At 30.8% G+C, this 13807-nt stretch overlaps 1 protein-coding gene across 1 annotated transcript; it reads right to left on the reverse strand.

The window, feature by feature from the left end:
- Nucleotides 1-2361: 2361 nt before the first annotated feature.
- On the reverse strand, nt 2362-4707 carry LOC25500825 (WRKY transcription factor 22). The gene is made up of 3 exons (XM_013589319.2): nt 4159-4707; nt 3801-3911; nt 2362-3383 (listed from the first exon to the last, which is right to left on the reverse strand). Exons 1-3 carry the CDS (start codon nt 4569-4571, stop codon nt 2891-2893), a joined length of 1017 nt encoding a protein of 338 aa, XP_013444773.1. The 5' UTR covers nt 4572-4707; the 3' UTR covers nt 2362-2890.
- Between the last annotated feature and the right edge of the window lie 9100 nt (nt 4708-13807).

Below are 13807 nucleotides of genomic sequence, written 5' to 3' on the forward strand. Positions count from 1 at the left end.
AAGCACTGATAGTTAATCTATATTGATCGGATTTACTTTTGTATCATGAACTTTATCATATTTGTTTTTTTTTTTACAATAACTTGATATATTTGTTAATGTATATAAACATATAAGGCATTTCATCATTTTGTTTCTTTTAAAGTAATAAAATTCCTAGAATAATTAGTCTGTTTAATGGAACATTAAGTATGAGTTAATCGTGAGACTTCATTCAACCAAAGAACATTATTCCTTAAGTGTTCGTAGTCAAAAGTTTGAATATGAAATGTGATAGTAAAGCATATATAAAGATTACTATATAGGTAGAGTGATTAACCATATCTCACAGGTCGTAAATAAAGAGTTATCAAATATTCACATATGTATAAATATTATGAGTAATATTTATTACTGAATTGACCCACTATGAGAAAATACACAGTGAGTTATGTAAAGTATCATAAGATACTACTCACTCAATGTCTCAATTTGTTTGAACATAATCTCTTTTTGATGAAGGACTTTTAGAGATTCATATCATTGTTCTTCATAAAACCATTAAGAGGATAAGGTTGTTAGAGCTTTATGACTTGATCTTCAATTTGATCCATTTAGAGGATCGTCGTATCCAAATGGCCACTTAGATTAGATGATTGATCTTGACTTTTATCTGTTTTAGCCATTCAAGGGATAGTCGTATCAATCAGATTGCTTAGATCAGACGATTGTTCTTAACTATCTTTTGTTCGAGTCATTCAAAGGATCGTCGTATTCAAATCATTGACTTTGATTTCCTATTTTATTATTTTACTGCTATTAACCAATTTTAATCAATTAATTAAAAACATTTATTATATTTAAAAAATTGAAAATTAGTGTTGGGGAATTGTAGCTTTATCATCACCATTTTCTTGTTTTGTTTTTTATCTTTGAATGAATCTCCGTGTGCTGAGTAGTTTGTTCTTTTGAAAGATGAACCCAAACATGTGGTGACAGATAGGGTTGGGAATAGGCTTGGCCAGGCCAGGCTTTGATAGGCCTGAGCCTGACCTACGAAAAAATTTGCAGGCCTAAGCTTGGCCTATGGCCTTTCATAGACCTATTTTTTTGGCCTGGCCTGGCCTATTTACAAGCTGGACTAGCCTGAAAGCCTATTTACAGGCCTACATACTATTAAAGTCACTAAACATTCCATTTTATTTACTTTTAAATAGGCTTAATAGGCCTCAAAGCCTATTTCTGTGTAAGACTTGTCTATCACTACTATATGGCCTTAAAAGCCTATTTCACTATAAAGCTTTAAAGCCTATTTAAAAAGTCCACTATGAAGCCTAACATGTATAAACAGACCGGCCTATTAGGCTTCATATGCTTTTTTGATAGCCTAGTCTTTTTAATAAACAGGTCAGGCCAGGCCAGGCCATAGGCCCCTGTAGGCCGGCCTGGCCTATTCCCAACCCTAGTGATAGATGATAGAAGAGATGGAGGCTGAGAATTTGGGTGGAGATGGGTTTATGAATTTTGAATGAATATTTTAGTTCTCTAGGTTCTTTGATTTTTGTTTAGGGTTTGTGGTTAAAGATTTATTATTTTTTTGTTAGTTGGTTAATTAAAATTGTTTAAGTAACCTACAATAAGAATTTTTGTCCTGAAAATACAAGTCAAACACATGTAAAAATCATAACTACACAATTTTTTTATGTAAAAGTTATTTTTTTTTTATGCTTAAACAATACCTTTAAGCACACTTGTTAGCATTTTCATTAAAAATTTTGGAGAATGGTAAATAGTGTCACAGGGGTATTAGTTAAACATACAAAATAAGTAAATTTTCATAAAAAAATGGTGACATTAATTGATGGATTCATTAATCAATGTTTCGGAACCGGTTAGCAAGACCCAAAATTTTATTACTATTAAAATAATTATTTAATGTGAGTCGGCATATGATTAGCATAGCCATGTATCCCTAAAAAAATTGCACAGTTATGTAAGTCACATCATAAAAAAAAAAATAGCATGTCTCTTTCAAAGTAAAACTTTTTAGAGATTAAAATCAAAGTGACCCCTATATTTATAAGGATTTTTACATAAAACATGTACCTTAACCCCGCATCCTATCCTATAATCTTTAATCCTAGCCTCAGTATTAAAATGGAATCAAAATTGTTAGTGCTTAGCATAACACTATTGGAAATGGAATATTACCCAACAATTATGGACCTTTCTATCATACTAGTCACACAATATCAATCATTGCCAACAAAAGTCAATACAAAAGTGCTATGCAATTTATATCCCAACAAACTTTATATTCAACGAACATAAACAACATACATGGACAATAAAATGTCAACGCAAAAGTGTTAGGTAAATTAATTCTCATAATCCATTTTCAATTCAACTAACTTGAAAAAGATTACATAGACAAAACAAAAGCTGTTGAAAACTGAATTGTTTGTACATTACCAAAAGTATGGCTAGCAATCACTAACATAAACAAAGATATAAATGTCTAATCAAAATTTAACATTATCACTATACTTTTGGTTGAACTTTTCTTCCCCTTCACATTGCATTGTTAGTTAATATTCCTCCATAATGTACCAATTCCTCTAACCAAAAAAACAAAAACAAGAAAACAAAAAGATTCTATTCCATTTCCTATTCTCTATAAGGAAAAGCTTGAAACTAATGAGTCAGCTACCACCAAAATCAGCAGAGGTCTATCTAGCACCGACACTTTAAATTGTTGTGTTTAGCATTTGACACGTTCTATATCCGACACGACACTGACACATAGCATTCAATTATTTTATTTTCTCAAAGCATTATCGAAATTGACATGTCAATGTGTCAGTGTCCTGTCCGACATAAGGTTCATGTCGGTGCTTTATAGGTGGCAACATCATTGGCCACCACAAGCAGGAAGAGCAATACTAGCAGCAAAAGGGTCACCAAAACAGTCACCACCAGATGATGCTACTGTTTTTCCAGCAAAACCTGTCAATTCATCTAAACCTTCAAAGAAATCATCTGTTACAACCATATCAGATAACTCAAATTCATTTTCCTCCTCATCATCATTCATCATTTCTTCCAAATCTTCTTTGCTCTCTGACTTTACACTCAAGAGTGTTGTAACATCTTCCTCTTCAGCTTCTGATGTGGATGATGAAACTTGTTTTGTAAAGGGTTGTTGGGAAGAGTCTTCAGCAGTGACAGTTTGTGGGGACAATGGCTTCTGTCTTGTTGAACCAGCAAGAGAATTTCTGTGAGTTGGAGCAGGGTGACTGTGTTCACCAGTGTATGTAACTATGAACATTGATGGGTCTGATTTGTTCCTCTCAACTTGTTTCCTAGCTAAACATCCTTTTGAACTGCTACATCTGTAATATCCCCTGTGAATCACACAGACACAAGTTAATTAAGCCTTATATAAACAACTTAATTAGTGTGCATATAGCATAAGTTATTTCTATAAGTTGGTTTTGGAAATAAGTTGAAAATAGCTTATTGATATATCATGAGTTGTTTTCATTAGCTATTCTGGAGAGCTTATGAAAATAAGATAAAAACAGTTTATTGATATGTCTTACATTGTTTTCATAAACTCTCTCAAATTGTCTTACAAGTGTTTATGCCACTAAATAAACTCAAATAAGTCGATATAAATAGGTATATGTAATACTAATAAGTGTAAAAAAAACATTTTTCTTTAAATAGGTAATACTAATAAGTCTAAAAAAAATCATTTTTCTTTAAATTTGTTAAATATTTTTTGGACCAAAAAAAGGATTAAATTTTTAAAAACTGACCTTGGATATGGTGACCCTTTGATTGGTTTTTGACCATATTTCCTCCATGCCCATATGTCTGATGAGAGCTTCTCAGCTTGCACTTCACAAACCTTCTTATGCTGAATCTTCCTATAATTAGCAAAAACATGCATTTAACACCTCAAATCATGAATAATAAATGACTAATTATCTAAAAAAGGAAAGATTTTTAATACTTATCAAAGTTTTAAATTTGCATAATCCTAAATATGGAAAATTTAAGTCAATTATGCCTAAATATATGATTTTTATTGAAAGAAAATAATTGATTATGATAATGAATCTGATTCATTCTATATTGTATAATAAAAAAACCAAAAAAAAAACTTTTTTTTACCTTCTTTTGGATCTTGGTGTGATGGCAGAAGCAGCATGATGATGAAGCTTGTTATTAACCAGAAGCTGTTTTGGTTGTATATGAGGTGATTTTGGTGATGGTGATGAATAAGAGAAAGAACCAGAAGAGAGAGGTTGTGATGATGATGATGATTTGAAGAAGAAAGGTTTGCAAAGTTCATGCAATTCTTCAATGGAACTTTTAGTTTCAAAGGGGTTTGAAAGTGAAAAAACTTGACTTGTTTGTTCTGTAGGATAAATAGAGAAAAAGTTATTATTATTATTATTATTATTATAAGAGTGTGTTGATGAGGTGGCTAAGGTGGTTGTTGAGGTGGTGGTGGAGGAGGAAGAGGAGGAGGTGAGGTTGGTATAGCCTCTGACTACAGCATGTAGATCCCAATCTACCTCCATAACCGTTAGAGACAAGGTCTGAAAGTGTCTGTTTTGTACAGTGTTTGTTTCTGTTTAGAGAGAGAGAGAGGCGCTGACTTTTGAGGAGAGAGAGAGAGAGAGAGAGAGAGAGTTAGAGAGAGATGATAAGATGCAAGAAATGGGAAAAGACAAGGGATATATAAACAAGAAAGTGGACGTTTTCACAAAAGTCTACCTAGAGAAATATTAAATCTCTTAATGGAAATTTGTTTGTATATAAAACTTTGGAAATGTGTTTAGTTTAGTCTATGTTTTTTATTACTTTTTTAATTAATGTACAAACTTTATACGGAACTAGTAATAATATTATATTATAATTTATTTGTCATAAGTTTTAGCTAAATTGGTCAAAATATAAAAATTGATAGACTCAACACCACAATCGAACTATGAATCTCGGCTCATCTATTTATGTGTATTTTGGCAAAATTACATTTTTAGTTTCTTAACTTAATTTCAAGTAACAGTTTGGTCCTTTATCTTTTTTTCATTTTAATTTGGTCCTTTTTGTCTATTTTCATATACATTTTCAAGCTTCAACTAAATATTCTTATGCAAACATAAACAAGGATCATAGATCTGAAGATTGAAAGACCATAAGAAAATAAAATCATGAATTTTAAGCTTAAAAATTCATATGTAAATGGATCAAAAAGATAAAATTGAAATGAAAAAAAGATAAAGGATTAAATTGATACCTAAAATAAAGTTAAGGGACTAAAAGTGTAATTTTGCCGTGTATTTTTAATGGTCATTCTCATTTTTATCTATCTATCAAAAAAATATTATAATTTACTTTATGAACACATCGTTATATCTCCATTAACATAACTCAATTGGTTAAGACATCGTATTATAATTTCGCAAGTACATCTCATAAGATAAAAGATTAAAATTGTTTTCCCTCAAATTAAAACAATATTAAAAATTGTATATACATTTAGTAAGTTGGTGTGAATCGGAAATTAATTATAATTATTAGTTTTCTTAGAATAGGTTAGTAAAATCAGAATTAATTTGTGCTCATTAATCATAATGATCAATTAGCTCCTTTAAAAAAACAAATCATAATGATTAGTTGTAATTACTTATTAACGTTGTAATCCTTATATGGCTCATCCTGAAGGTGAGACACTCTTTATATAGTTTAAAACATGCCTTACAAACCTAATTTCATACTGCTTTGACTTAAAATTTGGTGTCTAATTGCACTTGTTGTACCAAAGAAATGGTTAATTTATTTTTTTAAATATAATATTAATTATTTTGTCCTAATTGTGTTATCAGATTAATATTACTTGCATCCTCTTTCACTTTACATTTTAATTATAATGAATGCACCACCAATTAATAACATGATTGATGTAGTAACATTAATTTTTCTTATTCTATTAATTTTTTTTTGGTAGATAGACGAAATGATAAAGCCATTATAAATTCACACACATAAATGGAGGTACTGGGATTCGAATCCCGGTCATAGCATCCGACCTAACAATTTCGGCATTTTATTGAGCTAGACTTCTGGATCTATTAAATCTTTTTTTACCATGTTATCAATACAAAGTTTTTATGTTTGTTTAGCCGCGTGAAAGATTAATTTTTTTCGTACGTAAAAGCCATTGGTCAAATTCTTAACCACTAAGTACAAATTCATTACTAATAAAAACTAATATTTTATTTCTTTAATTTGTAACTATTCTTTAAGGGAAAAAAGTGTCAATTTCTTTTGGTAAAAAATGTGTGAAATATTTTAGTACAATAATTGGAGGGAGGGCATCATAGTGTGAGTATGATACTTGTTGTGTACTATTCTGATTCTGTTGTTATTTTGACCTTATTGAAACAAGTTTTTTTGGTTATTAGGTTAGGTTGACATTGTGAAAATGTCAAAGGGTAATAGTGAGAAGTGGATTTTTGGTAAGGGCCACACATACCCACATTTAATATTTTGATGCCACCCACCAGTAGTGTAGGGATAGACACGAGAACATTACATCATTTTTTTAAGGACAAATTCAACGAATCCATTTATCATACATCGCTACATTAGTTTGATATGACGACGGTGTTTTTTTAATGTTTATAAAATTAAAGTCAACAATATTTTATTTACATATATTTGTTTAGTTTTGTAAAGTGTCTAATTGCATAGATTAACTTTAAATAATCAAAATATGCACTGGAAGATATATGATATTGGTGAATTTGTTTATATGAGAATTTTCTTTAATTGATTTTAAAGTAATACGTAAAAGAGGCTATTTTTTTATTGTAAATTATAGTTATTGGTGTTTTGAAAGTAAAAACTACAGTTTGCTATAAGAAATAGCCTCTCTTTAAAAAGTTTTAACAAATAGCCTCTTTTAATATGTTAATTTAATCAATTTAGTATTTGAAGGAGGTCTATTTTATGTTAATTCTACCCAATATATATTCAAAGTTTCACAAAAGTCTAATTTTCAATCCATAAAAAATATTAAATTGTACATCAATCAAGAAATTTTGTTGTATGCAAAAACAAATATTTAGATGTCTTACAAAAAACACAAATATGTTAATGTGAAAAGAAAAATACGTAAGTAATATCTTTGATGATTCGGGAACCATTAAATGTACTCATGTTTCATCTAAAAAAAGCGTGGATCCATGCTAGCAAATGCTGCTTGTATTGCTTTTTCTAGAGGTTTTAGTACTTTCATTAGGACACGACCTCTTTTATTCACACAAATAAAAATATATAAAGGGGCTAACAAACGTCTTTGGCAATTTGACACAAAAAAAAAAATGTGTTTGGCGATTGTTAGAGAATAATATTCAATTTTCTCAAAAAGAGAATAATACATTGAATACCTTAAAAACTTTAAAATTTAACCAAGTTGCTTGGGCTTCAGTGGCAAGGAGCTTCTTTCAAGGACGTACCCGGGGAATACCGGGTTCGATTCCTAGGAGGAACAACGCTTGGCCAGTGCGCATGCCTCTACGCATGAGCCGGATTAGTCGTTCACCTTTAGTGGGTCGGAAACCGATGCGAAAGCCAAAAAAAAAAAAACTTTAAAATTTGACTTTTTTTCTTCATAAACATTAATCTTTTATTTCCTTTTTTGATATGAGGCACTTGTTGTCAAGAAGTTCAAAAAAGAAATCATATTTTGAGAATGATATATTTAACACTAACTTTAAAATTTTACTTTACCTACATAAAACTTTATCAATTATTTTCTTTTTTATGCCTCGTTATTCCAAAAAACAAGAAAGAGTATTTAATGTATTCACAATTTGAGTTTGACTTCTAAAATTAATTAGGCTACATAACATTTATCTTGCTGACTTTTAATCCATTTTTGATTTTGTCTCTTTCAAACTTTTGGATCCCATAAGTAGTTAAGTACCATTCCTTTTTTTTTATAGGGAAAGTACCATTCCTAAACAGTGTTGATTTTGCCTTATTTTTAGTATTTCCACCCGTGATTAACTGCCCTTTCACCTTTTGATCATATTCGTGTTTTCATATCTCGTGTATTTACAATACAGTTATTGTTATTTAAAAATCACTATTTTTTTTTTGAAGGAATTTAAAAATCACTATTATCTCGTACCAAAAAAAAAATCACCATTAATCTTTTAATCATAATAATCAATGTGATTTTTTTTCCTGCATGATTAATGTATCTCGCCGGTATTTTTAATGAAAAAATTACTATTTTCGGTGCTTACAAAGCTTGCTCTTTGTGGTTCTCCGACCTGTGAAGTCATGTTGAAACACATGATAAAGTCTATGTATATTTAAATAAATCTAAAATAAAATCGTAGACCGATAAAAAAATTAAAATTGTATAAATTGAATATTATTATAAGCTTTTGAATGTCGTCTATGAAAACCGTTCAAGTCGGATTAAATTTTGGATCATTCTTTCAAAATCGAACCAAATCATGTAAATAAATTTTAATACTTTATTTTTTTTATTTTTTATTTTTTAAGGAAATACTTATTTATTTTTTCCTTCAAAAAAAAACTTATTTATTTTTCTTAGTATAAAATATTGCATTAATATATTGTTGGCTATATAGGAAAAAATTTGGAACTAAAGTGGGCGCAGTCGAAGATAACTCTTAGAATTCGATCGGCACTAAAGGGTGAAAAAACCAAGTAAATGAAAAATATTTAGCCAAAATAGGAATGAAAGCATAAAATGACACATCGTGTGTGTTGATTGTTGTAGTGTCACGAGAGACAAGTTTCCACTCATTCGAAACATTACTTGTTGTGGAGTTTCTTGATGTGATTATACCCAACATATGGGAAGGAATCAAATATCAATGCTCAAGAATTTTTCAGTTGATTTATGCACAATAATCCTCTCTAAAGTGATTGTTGGAGCTAAAAAGAGAAAATATGTCAACAAAAAAAAATCAAATATTACGTAAATAAAATGAGCTATACTCTTTGCACCAACAAAAAAAAAGAGCTATACTCACTATCTTAATGATCCTTTGATAAAGAAGAAAATAGATGGAATAAAAGGGGAAAAAATGGAATGAAAGGGAAAATAGAGCATTCATAGACGTGGATGTCATGACCTTGATATCATATTGAGAAGCATGGTAGAGGCCATCAAGGGAAAAAATAAATTGAAAGGAGTATTGAATTTAGAATTGATAGGATGAAGAATTTAATTACAATGAATGCATAACTACTATGTTGCTATTTGACTCAAAAATATGAATTTGAGAAAGTGAAGAATCGTGATACGATTCTTATGGCATGTCACGATTTCTGAGGCAGTGGGCATGATTTTTCCTGGTGTTTAATCGTGACACGATTTTGATCAATCGTGATACGATTTTTGGCATGCTTGACACGTTTTGAGGATAAGGTTGGTCGTGCATGATTTTGGCATGCGTGACACGATTTTGATCAATCGTGACACGATTTTGACAGTATCAGATCACTATTTAAGTGTTTCAGTTCATTTTTTGACAAAGAGCTTCAAGAGAGGAAAACTTGGGAAATCAAAGGAGGTAACTTTAGGGTTGGGGTCTTTGATTAGAGTTCTCTTGGGTTGGGAACATTGTAAACACCTTGGATTAGTGAAAATCATTGAGTGTCTTGTTCTTTGGTGAGATATGGAAAATGGGTAGAAATTATGTTTGTTCTTTGTGAGCTTGTTGAAGCTAATTTCTTGTAACTCTTTGTAAGAACTCATTGATAGTGGATTGGAGAGAGAAATCTAAATCTCTTCCCCATAGTAGGCCAGGTTGGACCGAACTGGATAATCAGTCCAACAAAAGACTTTCTTCTAAAGAAAGTGTTCCACAATCCACTATGTGGTATAAGAGTTGATGGTTTTACCGACTTCTTAGAAGAAAGTGTTCCTTATAATGGGAGCAAAACCACAATCCAACAACAACAAGTGCATAGCAATCCAACAACAACAAGTGCATAGCAAAACCACAATCCAACAAAAGAATAAACAAGATAAAGGGAGCAAAAGAAAAGATAACAACACCAAGAAATTGTTGACCCAGTTCGGTCCAACTTGACCTAATCTGGGGGAGAGATTGATCTCTCCAATCCACTATCAATGTGTTCTTACAAAGAGATATAAATGGGTTACAAGAAATTAGCTTCAACGAGCTCACAAAGAGCAACCCTAATTTCTATCCATTTTCCCAATCTCACCGATGAACAAGACACTCATGATTTTCACTCTCCCAAAATGTTTACAATTGTTTCCCAACTTAAAAAAATTAATCAAAGTCTTTAACTTTGCCAAATAATCAAAGTCTTAAATAATCAAAGTCCAATGACTCTTTGGCAAAGTTATGGGCTTTCAAGAAATATGTCTCCACAATCAGAGGACATAAATACTGAAATCAAAATTCCTTTAATTTTTTTAAAACTTACACAGAATTAAAAGAGTCGTGGTTTAAACTCTAGTCACGGAGTCTAACCTATAATTTAGAATCTTGTTTAATTTAACTCTAGTTAAAAGTGAGTTGAATGTAATTTAATTAGTTTTTTATTGCACTTGAATAAAATAGTTTTTTTTTTTTTTTTTTTTTTTATAAATTTATGTTGTTTAGAAATTTTAGATCAAAATTGCTTTTTGAGTGCTTAATTACCAAACAAAGTATTAATGTAACATCTACAACAACTTCAAGTATTTTAAATGTCCCACAAACCACCACACATCTTTTCCGTGTGTTTTGTCCTCACTCACACTTTTTCTCAAAACTTTCCAAGTCATTAGCCTCAAAAGTGCTTCAAATCAATCACACTTGAATATGAAACTCTTATGTTTTGGACTAGCGAAAAAAAAGATACATATTGTTGGTATAAGTAAATATCAATCAATTCTTATAAGCGATCATTCAACCATACAATCACATATTTGTCCGGTCTCATGATCACTCTCATACTAATGTGAATTTCGTTCATTGGTGTGTCCCTTTTCCTAAAAGCATGTCATTAAACGGTTCATTAAACATGTATCGCGCATCAACTATCACTCCTCGCCTCATGAGTCTCATGCGTCACAATTAACAAGCATATAAAAAATCAAAATGTTAGAATTGATTCAACCACAATGTAAAAGTTACAAATAGTTGTTTCAACTTAGAATTGATTCTAGAACTAAAATTAATTCTAAATATAAAAATCAAACATTAAAAAATGTGATCAAATCAAGTTTGACCAATGCGAATTCAAATTGGGGAGTTCACACTATCGAACCAAACAAGCACTAATTTTATTCATGACTCATAGCGTGGAGAAGGTGCTATTGCTACCCTATTAGCTTTGGAGATGTTCCACCATGCATCAACAATTCCATGTGCCTCAGTGCAATACTTTATCCTTAAATCCTGTTTTTTCACCACATTCCATGTGAAATCAAACCTGGATTTTGAACTTTGAATCCCTATATGTGCCGTCCTGCATAATTAATTACTATCATATCATATAGTATACAAAATGATAATACAGTGATTTCAAAAGATGGTCATGTGAGCAATGCTTGATGCCACAAAACTTAATTAAGCCACATGGTTTTTCAAACTACCACCGTCAAGTAATTCTCATAATAAGGTGTAGCAAAATTGTAGTCAACAAAATAATTAAAATATTTTATAGAATTGAGGATAAAGATTACCACACATAAATTAATCGGCAATGCTATTTCCAGCGAAACAATACATCACGAAGGTCTCGCGAATTGACTGTTGTTACCATTGGATACTTACTTATTAGTGGAAAAAATAGAACGTTGGATAAAAGGAAAACATGTGCTGCAGTTACAAGTGTCTCAACGTGTAAAGAAGTCGTCACGTTTTTGCAATGCAAATTCTTGCGAGAAGTAGAATTTCCGTAAATTAATTTATTATATTATTAAATTTTCAGCTCGAAATCAAGGAAATGCAATTTAGGCTAAATATGGTGACAAAGTGATGGAGCGCATGAGAAAAGTGCCTAGAATGCCTCGACCAAATTCTCACATGCAAGCAAATAATTTAAGCACAACCCTATAACAAACTCAAAACTCAGATATATAGAAACAAATGTCTAAGAAAGATATCAAACACAAAACCTCATCCTGATTATCGGCTTACGGTTGAACACTTCAAAGAAAATCATGATTTCCTTGATAATAAAATAGTTAGTAACTTGGTTTGAGTAAAAAAAAAAAACATGGCAAAAATATATTTTTCTTTCAAATGGGAGCATAACAAGCCAACCAATGCAAAAGATAGCCACCCAAAACATTCTCACCCCCTGCATTTAAAACAAGTATATTCTTGATGCTTGAAAGCAAAGTGCAAGTAAAAAATTAAAAGAGTAGAAAGCAGGAAACCCTAAAAAAGGAACCAACACCAAAAATACCTCCAACAAAAACAAAATAAAAAATAATTGAATGTAAAAACTATGTATGCGTTTGATAAGCTAAACATCAAGTAATTGACAAAATATCACAAGATAGAGCATCACAATAAAAGACAGAACAGTGCAAGACAAATTTGTATGGTATTGAATAATTTTTGGTCTTATAAAAAATTTTATGGACAAAAGACTATTTTGGTATTTTAGACAAATTGTACGTGGAACTAAAAGTTGTGATGTGGTTTAGTGAGGGACAAAATTTTAGTTTTTATCATGTCTCTTGCCTCTACTTTGTCTTGTCCCATAAACAATTTTATAAATCAAACACCATACAACTGAAGTTGTTTGGTCTTGTCCTTTATTTTTTTAGTAAATCAAACATACCGTATATGTTGTCTCACCTAAAACAGTTGTTTAATGTCTCGAACTTGATTGTTAAATTAGGAAGTTAAGAAAACTTTAATGAAAGAAATGTGCTTTTTAGGTATTCATCCTCGTCAATTCCACACCTTCAATTTTTCAGTTCCTCGTACAATTCAATACTCCCTTCTGTTTTAAATATAAGAAGAAGAAAAAAAAATTCAGGTTTATTGAATAACAAATGTATCTTATCTATAATATAGATTAAATACATCAGCAATCCAATGAATCTATAAAGAAAAAAATCTTATATTTATAACCGAAGGGTGTAAAACGATAAAAACAAATCAACAAAAAGGTCTTTCATAAAGAATAAAAATAAGTTGAATAGCTTTGGTGAAGTGACAAACTACTCTTGAAATTGCAATTGTTCTGTCTTAAAATCGTTGATTTTGGTTTTTCAAACTGTAGTATTTGGATTTCCAAAATCTATATTGAAAAATAATTTTCATTTACGACTAGGTCGCTCTCGCTCTCTTAGGTTTTATGACGCTGCCCAAAATTGTGCCAGATAGGCTATCAACCACGTCGCCTCCATGATAAAACAAACCAACTACAACTGTGTGATTAACTACTGCACTGTAGAGAATTGTTCGAGAATTACACCTTCAATATGATACTAAAATGACTCATATTTTAACACTAAAATCAATCAATTATGGTACTATGACCATTCTACCATGGTAGTATTGTGACCACTAAAATATGGTGTTACCACCGTTCTAGTATTTAACATCTCCAAATATCAATATGATATTTCAACCACTAAGAACACAAGCAGGGATGAAGAGAAGAATTGCTCTTTGGAATACTCTTCATTCCAAATGAGATGAAGAGAAGAAAAACTCGTCAACACAAGCCGCAGATGAAAGGATTCGAAGTTTTCAAAATACTTTTTAGTGTATGTAATGAAATA

This window comes from Medicago truncatula, chromosome 8 (assembly GCF_003473485.1).
Source record: "Medicago truncatula cultivar Jemalong A17 chromosome 8, MtrunA17r5.0-ANR, whole genome shotgun sequence".
NCBI classification, from domain to species: domain Eukaryota; kingdom Viridiplantae; phylum Streptophyta; class Magnoliopsida; order Fabales; family Fabaceae; genus Medicago; species Medicago truncatula.

What these genes read in the sequence shown, in the direction of transcription:
- LOC25500825 (XM_013589319.2), bottom strand. Translation starts at nt 4,571, where the DNA reads ATGGAGGTAGATTGGGATCTACATGCTGTAGTCAGAGGCTATACCAAC. An exon ending in ACACCAAGATCCAAAAGAAG is followed by an intron (nt 3,912 to 4,158) that starts GTAAAAAAAAGT and finishes TGCTAATTATAG; the next exon opens with GAAGATTCAGCATAAGAAGG. An exon ending in AAAGGGTCACCATATCCAAG is followed by an intron (nt 3,384 to 3,800) that starts GTCAGTTTTTAA and finishes TGTGATTCACAG; the next exon opens with GGGATATTACAGATGTAGCA.